The sequence below is a fragment of the Aricia agestis genome, chromosome 13, assembly GCF_905147365.1.
Source record: "Aricia agestis chromosome 13, ilAriAges1.1, whole genome shotgun sequence".
NCBI lineage: Eukaryota > Metazoa > Arthropoda > Insecta > Lepidoptera > Lycaenidae > Aricia > Aricia agestis.
This window is the reverse complement of record NC_056418.1, coordinates 4603345-4614013: the sequence shown is the minus strand read 5'-3', so window position 1 is coordinate 4614013 and position 10669 is coordinate 4603345. Positions and strand designations below refer to the sequence as shown.

Genomic DNA, 10669 nt, shown 5'->3' with positions numbered 1-10669 from the left:
GTAGGTCGCAACAACAAACCAAATTACCCAGATAAAGGTCTCATTGATTTTTTAAATAATTTTGAGCTGCAAACACCGAAGCCATATATCAGACGTGACGGTGACGATTACAATGCAATTAATAGTGACCCCTATTTTACCAAAATAAGAAATTTGACGTCTAATCGACTTGTTAACAATCAGCAAACAAGTAAAAATGCAGTTTTTTTTCCAAATATTGGCAGCCCTTTTAATTGTGGATATAGTCATGTTGAAAAAGCAATTGTATGTACAACGGATAACACGCAAAACAAATATGATGACGCAATCAAACTACATCCAGGACGAAACGATAAAGGCACTGACGCTCAAAAAGACATTTTCCGCAAGGATAAATTATTTCCCAGAGGACCTAACGGAAATAATAGAGGAATGAATGAAATATCAACAGAACTTGTTTTCCACCAAATTATAGCCGCAGCTAGTACTATCCTAGATTTAGTTCATTTAATCAAAACCAGTGGTCACAAAAATGCTTGTGAAGAAATTGAAAAATATGCAATACATATTATCAAATTAGCTGCGAAGAAATGTATATGAAATAAAGTTTCTTAATTGCACTGTTTAAAAATTATATTTAAATACCGAGAAATTATTATTATTATAAGAACACAGGATAGGAATGAGGCATATTATATTTAACAACTCCCGCCCTCACCTTTTCCCAGAATTAAGTTCTCCGTTTTTAATAATAAAATATCAATATTATTTCTTCCCTACCCTCCCCTATTACCCTATTCCCTCTTAAAAGGCCGGCAACGCGACACAAGAGCACTCTGGTTTCAATGAAACCAGGCCAGTTACGCAGGAGTAATTTTATAGTGACCAAGTGTGTGCGCAATTCACAAGAGCACTCTGGTTCCAATGAAACTAGGCCAGTTACGCAGAAGTAATTTTATAGTGCCCACGTGTGTGCGCGTGTAAAAGTCGGCCCTGCACCATATACGTGGGAGAGCCATGCTTCGGCACGAATGGGCCGGCTCGACCGGAGAAATACCACGTTCTCACAAAAAACCGGCGTGAAACAGCGCTTGCGCTGTGTTTCGCCGAGTGAGTGAGTTTACCAGAGGCCCAATCCCCTATTCCCTACCCTACCCTATTCCCTTCCCATCCCTACCCTTCCCTATTCCCTCTTAAAAGGCCGGCAACGCACGTGCAGCTCTTCTGATGCTGCGAGTGTCCATGGGCGACGGAAGTTGCTTCCATCAGGTGACCCGTTTGCTCGTTTTCCCCCTTATTTCATTAAAAAAAAATGTGTAATTCTATTATCATAACTGGCCGCAAGTGCAAGCAAGCAAGACGCTCGCAATAATAACAACCCACATCGGTTTCGGTGACGGTGGCCGGTTTCGTTGAAACCAGGCCTTTTTTTAACGGGCAATTGGCCCACCACACATTTCCACCACTGCAACTTCTGTGTCGCCAGGTTCAACAGTGGTAACCAACCGCGAAAACCCTTTGATATGATCTCAGGGGTGCCCGAGGGACAAGCTAAATCTGTCTTGGGACCCGCAACGAAATTAATCAGAAGAAAGGTAGGAGGAGTAGGGGAAATCCAATTTCCCTCCCCAAGCAACTCGGAAGAGACAGCCAAATTTCGTGACAATAATGTCCGAACAAAGGAGGAAGCACTACGGGAAAATAATTAAATTATATTAAACCTACTTCATATAAATAACCTTTACTTAAACTGACATGCTTGTGGATTGTTTCCAATAGTATTCGTGACCAAAACGTTTGAAAGCACGGAAATTCTTTGCGCTGCCTATGAGGTCATCGTAAAATATGACTCCAGAAACACATTGGAGGTTGTTTAACATATCGGTTCTTTCCTCATGCCAGATATCACACTCCCAGAGTATGTGATGATCTTGCGGGCTGCCTTCGGTCGAGCGCTCGCAAAGAGGAGACGGAACTAACATGAATCCATTAAAACCAGGCCAGATTCGCAGGAGTAATTTTTTATTTTTTATAGTTTAAGTGTGTGCGCAGTACACAAGAGCACATCTTTATATCTTTATTCCTTTACTCTTATAACTCAGTGGGACGGAAGACTTTTTCGTTCTTTAATAAGCAATAATTATAATAGAATCTTTAAAAAGCAATAAATACTATACTATATTATAAGTATGTAAAAGACAATCCTAGAAAATGTTTATCTTCAGATGAAATAACCATATGAGAGAAACTATTTAGTGGAATAAAATAATATTATGAAAATGTTAGGAGTACGATTGTACATGGGCGTACCGAGGGGGGGGGGGGGGCAGGGATGGGCTGCCCCCCCTGGATCATGTTGACGTCCCTTCTAAGTAAAATTAAAAAAAAATTAATAATTTTTTTAATAAAAATTAAGAAAACGAATTTTTACCATTTACAATTTTTTATAAACACCTAGCTTATGAAAAATCTGATTTGTCCCCCCCTGGCCCAGAACCTGGGTAATTTGCCCCCCCCCCCCCCCCCCCCGGCACCAGAACCTGGGTAATTTGCCCCCCCCCTGGCCTAGAACCTGGATACGCCCATGCGATTGGATTAAAAGCAATAATGTATAAAAAAAAAACATTTAAAAATTATGTATAGGTATTGCTTTTGTTATCAAAGTACATAATAATTTCCATAGATATGAAATTAATCAGCATTTTACGATAGTCGTTATTTTTTTAATTACTATGTTAGTATTGGAAAAATAACGACTGTACATCTGAAAGTCAGGCGCGATGGTTTATAATAGTTTATATTATATTGTAGTAATTGCGTGCAGTATTCTGAATTGTCTTTGTTTTGGTCAAGTGTTGCTAATTGAAAATGAATCAGATGTAAGTCAAAATAACAGAGCGGAAAACAGAAGAAACGATGACTTTTATGTAGCTTACGAGCGAGAAGATTCAAGCGAAAGTCGCTACAATAAACCAGACGCAGTTCTAATTGATTTATTATATAATTTAGGACTGCGATCGCAAACGCCTTTTAACTTATTAATTCATGAAAATAATTATGGCAAAAAAAATCAACGTCATATAAAAGGTAACAAAATTCATCTACACAGAGGAGATGTTATTTTGCACAATAATATTTATTCGATAAAACCTAAAACCAACGTACAAGTAGGAAGTGGTAAAAAACCTAGTAAAAAAGGCAAACCAAAAAAACCTAGTAAAAAAGGTGAAACAAACGATAAACCTAGCGGCTTAGAAATAAGCCCTGGAGTCGACGATGTTGTTAAAATAGCTGCGGACTTATATGAAAAAATATTACAACTTAATGAACACGACGAAAGTAAAATTGATGGTATAACTATTCATAACAGAGGAAAACATCAGAATACAAACGACGATGACCACGACCACGACCATGAGCCTCATGACCATGAAGCTCATGACGATGGACCTCATGACCACGGACCTCATGACGATGGACCTCATGACCATGGACCTCATGACCAAGGACCTCATGAGCATCAACCTTATGACCAAAAACCTCACGACCAAGATGATGAAAATGATAGCCTATTTGATTCAATAAAAAAATGGATTAAGAAAATTCAAGCTAACGACAAAACTAAACACAAAAAAGCTAACAACGATGATAATTTAATGCCTAAAATAGATTTAGGAAAAGGCGAGGATGAAATAGATCTATTATTCCATGAAATAACTGCTGCAACCAGTACTATATTAGACCTAGTTCAAAAAGTAGGGTTCAACAATAATGGTTGTGCAGAAATTGAAAGAAGTGCTAAATACATTGCCGCTTTGGCTGAGAATAAGTGCATGGTTAGTTAGACATCTTTAGATGGCGACCGCCTGTATCCACAGTGAATAACGAGTTTACTGTACTATAATAATAAAATAAAATTATATACTTAGACATGAGTTTTTTTACCGAAATTAACAATACCTAATTGTCCTTGTGTCATTTGACTCTATATCCCAAAAGATGATATATAGATTATAAACATTGTCTTAATGTACTAGTAAACAAAATATACCAAATTAACATTTTACAGCATTTTACACATAATTTTAATATAATAATTAGATTGGTTATAATATTTAAAAATAAAATATACGTGTCAAATATTTTATACTTGCTTCCCCTTCTTTTGCGCCGCCTCCAATTTCTTTTGCAATTTTCTGAGCTAATAAGAAAATAAATAACATAAAAAATGAAAAGATTAAAAATAAAAATATTACTTAATAATAATCGGGAGAAAAACATAAAAAATTAAGTCTTCTTTTTCTTCTTTCCTTTTCTACCTGCCTGCGAGTAACAAAAATGGAACTGTCAAATACTTCTCACATCCAACGAAAACTAGCAAACGCATTCAGATAATCATAAACTGTTATTAGATTTTAGATATAGCATGTTAGCTGTATGAGACTTGCATACTCGTAGTTTGCAATGGCTTAAATAAATAAATTCTTACCCGTTTCTTCTCTGCGCGACTCGCGAGCACCTGCCTCCAAGCTGCTTGAATAACCCTCGCAGCATGTTCCAGAAGAAATTTGTTCATCTTCTCCGTCATTTCCTGATGGTACTCCTTCTCTCTTTCCTCCATAAGGGGTATGTATTCTATGTCTTGTTCTGCAATCTTCTCCTACAAAATAAGAAAGGTTTGTTTACATCGAAAAGTTTTCACGCAGACATAGCAGACCACTGAGAAAGATATTATATAAGAGCGCGCCGAGGCGAGTACTTTCAGTGTCATATAATTTTAACCTTTATCTTCATTGTTGTAATACATAGTATCGCTCGAGAAATTGCGGCCGCCAGCGGCCACGAGAGGGCACGAGCAGCCACGGGCGGCCGTAGATTTCTCAAGCGATATAAATTATATATTATGTATTACAATAATGAAGATAAAGTTTAAAATCATGTGAAACTGAAAGTGCTCGCCTCGCCGCTGCCATTCCGATGTAGCGCGGCCCTAAAGTTGTTCAATATTGCGGACATGTGCAAGGGCGTACCCAGGATTTTAGCTAGGGGCAGCATACCTGTTTTGAGAAGATGGTCGGTCTGGTATATTGAAATAAAAAATCATGAAAATTGACTTTTATTAATCTGACTAAAAATATATTTTGTTTTCAACAATTCATTTTGCGCAGAGTAGGTAACACGTTTTTAATTCTCACTTGCCAGGAAAATTGACGTTTATTTTATCCGCTGCCCATCCCCTCCCCCCCCCCCCCCCCTGGAAAACGCCCCTGGGTACGCCCATGATTGCGAAGAATGTATAGTTTCAGTTAGTTTTCATATTATTGCAAAGTTACAAGCAACATCTATTTAAAAACAATTCAAGTGATATATGATAACTGATTAGGATAACACTTGAATTCAATATGACGCGTAACTAATAAATAGGCTACCTCCAGATCTTCACACTTTTGCATCTCTTCATCATATTTTTCCGTGAAATCGTCCAACTCGACCTGCTTCTCACTCATCTCAATGTCATATTTCTGTAGCCACGAGAGCAACTGCGTCTCAACTTTAAATCTGTTGGAATAATTAAAATTTTGAGGAACGATAACATCAGGCATTCTACTAAAAAAAAAGTTACTAAGAATGTCTCGTAGAACGATAGGCAATCGAACGACGTTAGGTATAGAGGATTTTTTTTAAAAACTCGTAAAACTCTTTTTTCTAATTTGACTGTTTAAGAATCAATGAACTGGGGGCCTAGCCAACATGTACACTTGATTGCTTCTTATAAGGAATCGCCGACCAAAAATGTATGAAATTGAGATTAACATTAAAACATGCGATCGTCTATTGTACAGTTCGAGTAATTTTTACCCGACTATAACGGCGAAGCAAAAGGAGGCTTATGAATTTGACTTGTATGTATTTGGGTATGGATGTTCATCTGTTCCGTTCATCTCGTAACTTTAGAACTACATATCTTATTCTTTATGGCATTGACTTTTTCTATTCTACCGATTTTTTCGAAACTTAACTATGTAGGTAATCTTAGCTGTCTATGTAGTCACCTACCATCTATTACTACTGTTACTATAATATTAAAGTGCTATAAAATTAAATAAGGTAGTCTGGAAGAAAGCGCTTGTAGCGATGAGACCGCCTTTTGTACTTTTTACTCAATAGAATTCTAAGTTCTGTATGTCATGGTTGTTTTGGTGCAATAAAGGATTTTCATTCATTCATTGATTCATAATCTTGTCTAGACCTGGGTGTACCTTCTCATCCTTAGGTTTTTCTCTTCTGTAAGATTTGTCTTCAACAAGTTTTCGTAAGCTTCTCTGCATTCATGTTCCTCTTCTCGTAGCATTTCTTTCTTCACCAAATGCCCACGAGTTGCGAGCACCATGTCACGATCAGATAGTAAACTAGTAGTATAGTAAAGGTTTATTTTATTTATTTATCGTAAATAATTAAAACAAATTTTTGTGAGGGAATTTTTGGAGTAAAGGTAACTTTAAATCCAGACATTTTACTGTATTTCTTGTACGGTTATGAAATATTACTGAAGTCCTTACGTCATGATTGCATTATTTATTTTATTCTAAAAAAATAATAATTACACTTTCTTCTTCAGCTCGACTTCAGCGTCCAGCTCAAGTGTCGCTAATTCTTTTTCTAGATTAGAAATTATTTTTCTTTTTTCCTCCATAGTCTTCTCAAATTTCGTGTTTTCCGTATTCAAGGTATCCGTATATTCTGAAATTCACATGATAGGTGGGATATGTATGTACTTGAGAAATGAACTGAGGCGCTATAAACGTCTAAGAGAGCAATTTTTTTAAAGTGGGAAAGTATGCCGATTCAGTGTGAGAAACATTTTCCGTTTTTAAACCGCGTAAAATGATCACATTCTGCAAAATCTCGAAGCGGAATAAATATTCACCTACTTATATAATATGAAGGCAATATTTTGCTTCATTACTATTTAACACACAGTAAGTATAAGTATGATATTATTTTCGCCAGTAAAAGTTCTCACCTTTAATTTTCTTCATCAACTTTTCATTTGATGCCTGCAGTTTTCTTGTGCTTATCTTTGTAGTCAGCTCCTCTTCAGCGGTTATTTCCATCTGTTTTATCATTAGCTCTCGAAAGCGTTCCAGGGTTAGAAGGTATCTTAGTCCTGGTGGCATCTCTTGACTCTACACAATAAAGAAGATTTCTGAAATCTCATCGCAAGAAAAAATATGCGTCACCACGAAATATTGAAAGTTACAGACCAGCCTACTAAAAGGTGTAGTACCTTTTAGTAGGCTGGTCTGTAACTTTCAATATTTCGTGGTAACCACTACCACATTTGGTACCATGACAATAGCTTATATTAAATATCTAAACTTGGAAAAAAAATATTGAATATAATTTATTGTAACTTACCGAAAAGGGCAATTTACTTTTACCTAATAAAAACATTGACAACCCGTTCTTTTTAAGCGTTCGGGATAAAATTAAAATAGCAAGATTGTTTGAACCTTTAGAAAACTCTTTGCAAAGCCGAATGGCAGACGCGATGGGACTGTTCCACCAAAGGGTGACATCTTTATAATTTTTTCCCTAATATTCGTGAACGGCTATCCAAACATTGGATGCATATTGATCACAGCGTTTCTCAATTCCTGACCGGTCATGGAAATTTTAAGGCCAAACTCTACGGATTTAATCTAATAGCATCACCCATGTGCGAGTGCTCGACCGAAGGCAACATCTTTGAACAAACAGCTCATATTCCCTAGGAGTGCAGTCTCTGGGAAGACGAAAGAACTACAATGCTAAACAACCTACTCTGTACATCTGGTTTCGCATACTACGGTGATCTCGTGGACAGCGCTAGGAACTTCCGTGCCTTCAAGCGTTTTTGTCACAATTACTACTGGCAACAGTCTAACACAATAAATTAATTTAGCTCTAGCGTAGTAGTCACTATTATTATTAACGTTAATTCCCGTGGTGCTTCCCCCTTCCAGTTCTTTGACTTTCGGTCACTGCAACTTTGTGCTGTCTCCCGCTTTATATGGGGAGGGAATATCGAATTCTACCTACTCCTCCTATTTTCTTCTGATTAATTTCGTTGCGGGTCCCAAGACAGCTTTAGCATGTCCCTCGGGCTCCCTGAGATCATATCAAAGGGTTTTCGTGGTTGGATACCGCTGTCGATCCTGGCGACACAGGAGATACAGTGGTGGAAATGTGTGGTGGGCCAAAGCCCGTTTAAAAAAATTTACTTTTACCTCATTATGTATAAACTCCTTTTTCATCTGAAACAATGGTAACTAGTTATTTATTCTTCTTTAAATCTTAGAGCGAGACCTCATTTACGTCGTATAATGCGATCTATTTCATAAGTTCACAAGGCGGGTTCAAAACTTCAAATTAAATGAAGAAAATTTGTGACAAGCCTATGGTCCACCACGAAGTTTAAGCTAAAGGTTAAATAAATAGTTCAAAAATTAAATAAATAAATGTATATAGAAACTCACGTCCTCCACCATCTCTTCAGCGATGGTCCGCAGCGCTGGGTAGCTGTGTATGATATATACCAAGTGACCTAGCTCTGGGTTCAGTCTATTCTTCAACGGAACGTCACCCTGTATACAAAAATATCGTTATTTTTTGCGTCTAAGACAGTCAGGTTATGCTTGAAACCTAGCACTTTACAGCAGCTAAGAATCATAGTGAATAGCACCCAGGGCAAAGCACTGCAAGCTGAATACCATTTGCAGTACATCCTTATAGACTTATTACATGACAAGCATTCTTCTCTTCTCTCTAAAGTGGCAGCAATAAAGCCTGGGCGACAGGGAGTAAGATGTATCTATGTACACAGGGAATAGTCCAGATGTATCCCAACATAACTCTCATGCATTTATTCTTGTACTAGATAACGCCCGCAAATCCGTTGCACCAAAATTCGTTTATCATGCGAGAACCGCACATTTTTCCGGGATAAAAAGTATCGTATGTCCTTCCTCGGGACTCAAAGTATCTCCATCTCAAATTTAAGAAATATCGTTTCAGCGATTTTAGCGTGAAGAGGTACAGTTCTTGCAATCTAGGAGCGCGCGGCGCGCTTAGTTGTGTGAGTGACCATATCTATATACGCGTACATGGCTCGCTCGCTACTGACTGCTCCGTCAGGTACGCACACTAACGAAAATGTATTTTTACAATTACAACTACAAATAAAGGCTACGTGCGCTCGTAGATTGCAAGAACTATAACAGACAGACAGACAAACAGAAGACAGACACACTTTCGCATTTATAATATTAGCATGGATAATTTTAAAGAGACTTGTTCCTAGAACTAAAGTGCATGAAATGCGCATACCTCTTTAAGGTCTTCCATAGCTGACACATTGAGGAGGCTGACAGAAAACAGCGGGCTATCGTACTGTTCGAAGATGTACGTCAAGTCCTCCATATGCTGGGGCGTTAGGATGGAACTTAGCGTGCGGTACTCCTGTACCAAGTTGGGCAGACATAGCGCCAACTTCGTCTTCAAGACGGTCTCGTCTAAGATTTTTGTGATCCGTTCCGCTTGTATCTTACATTCCAGGTCTAGCGGGGACGTTACTGCAATGGTAGGTGATGTTACCATATTATTAATGTAAATTGCTATAACCACTTTTGATATTTCTGATATTAATATCAGAATATATTAATATATTCTGATATTAATATCAGAAATATCCAACTAACCTCTGGTTTAAAAAAAATCTGGAAAGTGTAAGTGTCCCTACTAAAATGTAAAATACAGGGTGTAACAAAAATAAGTGATAATACTTTAGGGTGTGTACGTGTTCCTTGTAGAGAGTTCACTGTGAAAGTAGCAGCGCTGAAAGACGAATTTTTTTTTTCACTTTTGTATGGGCAAGGGCCCGAGCGTCACGAGTTTTCCCATACAAAAGTGAAAAAATTTTTTGGTCTTTCAGCGCTGCTACTTTCACAGTGAACTCTCTACAAGGAACACATACACACCCTAAAGTATTATCACTTATTTTTGTTACATCCTGTATAGCTAGCGTAGGTAACTCACCATTATCTTTAGTTAGGTCAACACTAATTTTATCATCACTGCCCGATCTGCTGCTATCAAACTTCGAAGTGGACGAGAATATAGAAGGCGACTGAAGTGTTTCTGAAGACGTGGCATCCATTTTTATTATTTCTTGAATTATTACATCCGTTATCTGCAAATCTTAACACCTATTTTGATATTTTCTGATTTATTGTAAATAATTGTTGTCGATAATGATTGATGTTTTATCGTAGATTGAAGTCAAATGATACGGTTGCTAAGCGACGCATAAATATTCTGTTGTTATGGAGAAATAGGGCTGCCTACACCTGTACCACTTTGGTACCACTTTGGTACCATAGCACTGTACCGACTGGAGTAGGTAAGACCAAAGAAATACAAGGTACTAATGATAATAATCAATAATATTATATTTTACAGATAGCACATGAACATTACTTACCTATTATATTTACAGTTATTCTATAAAATTCATTGAGTTAGATATTCACTGCTTCTTATCTGACACGTTATAAAAGGCGTTTGTTAAGCGTATTTAATCTACCTGTTGCTAAGGTTGTTGCTTGGTGCGTTTGTTCAATATATTTATCTAAAAAGCTCGCTTATAGTT

The 10669-nt window shown here is 37.3% G+C and overlaps 2 protein-coding genes across 3 annotated transcripts in view; both read right to left on the bottom strand.

Moving 5' to 3' along the window:
- Positions 1–3891: 3891 nt before the first annotated feature.
- Positions 3892–10669, bottom strand: part of LOC121733166 (pre-mRNA-processing-splicing factor 8) — a 44418-nt gene continuing 37640 nt past the window's right edge. Inside the window, exons 35-36 of the mRNA XM_042123336.1 lie at positions 6959–6963; positions 3892–3903 (exon numbers count right to left, since the gene is read on the bottom strand). The gene's annotated coding sequence lies outside the window, so the exon portion shown is untranslated. The remainder of the gene's footprint in view (positions 3904–6958; positions 6964–10669) is intronic.
- Positions 4089–10260, bottom strand: LOC121733169 (dynein regulatory complex protein 10-like). 2 transcript variants are annotated; one of them, XM_042123339.1, is made up of 10 exons: positions 10057–10260; positions 9349–9593; positions 8499–8606; positions 8250–8276; positions 7004–7166; positions 6585–6720; positions 6240–6389; positions 5409–5538; positions 4469–4639; positions 4089–4180 (listed from the first exon to the last, which is right to left on the bottom strand). In XM_042123339.1, exons 1-10 carry the CDS (start codon positions 10175–10177, stop codon positions 4124–4126), a joined length of 1308 nt encoding a protein of 435 aa, XP_041979273.1. In that variant the 5' UTR covers positions 10178–10260; the 3' UTR covers positions 4089–4123. The 2 variants fall into 2 exon arrangements, with proteins under 2 accessions (XP_041979273.1, XP_041979274.1); XM_042123340.1 differs by having other exon boundaries at positions 4120–4302.

What these genes read in the sequence shown, in the direction of transcription:
- LOC121733169 (XM_042123339.1), bottom strand. Translation starts at nt 10,177, where the DNA reads ATGGATGCCACGTCTTCAGAAACACTTCAGTCGCCTTCTATATTCTCG. An exon ending in CTATGGAAGACCTTAAAGAG is followed by an intron (nt 8,607 to 9,348) that starts GTATGCGCATTT and finishes TTTTGTATACAG; the next exon opens with GGTGACGTTCCGTTGAAGAA. An exon ending in GTTGATGAAGAAAATTAAAG is followed by an intron (nt 6,721 to 7,003) that starts GTGAGAACTTTT and finishes TGTGAATTTCAG; the next exon opens with AATATACGGATACCTTGAAT.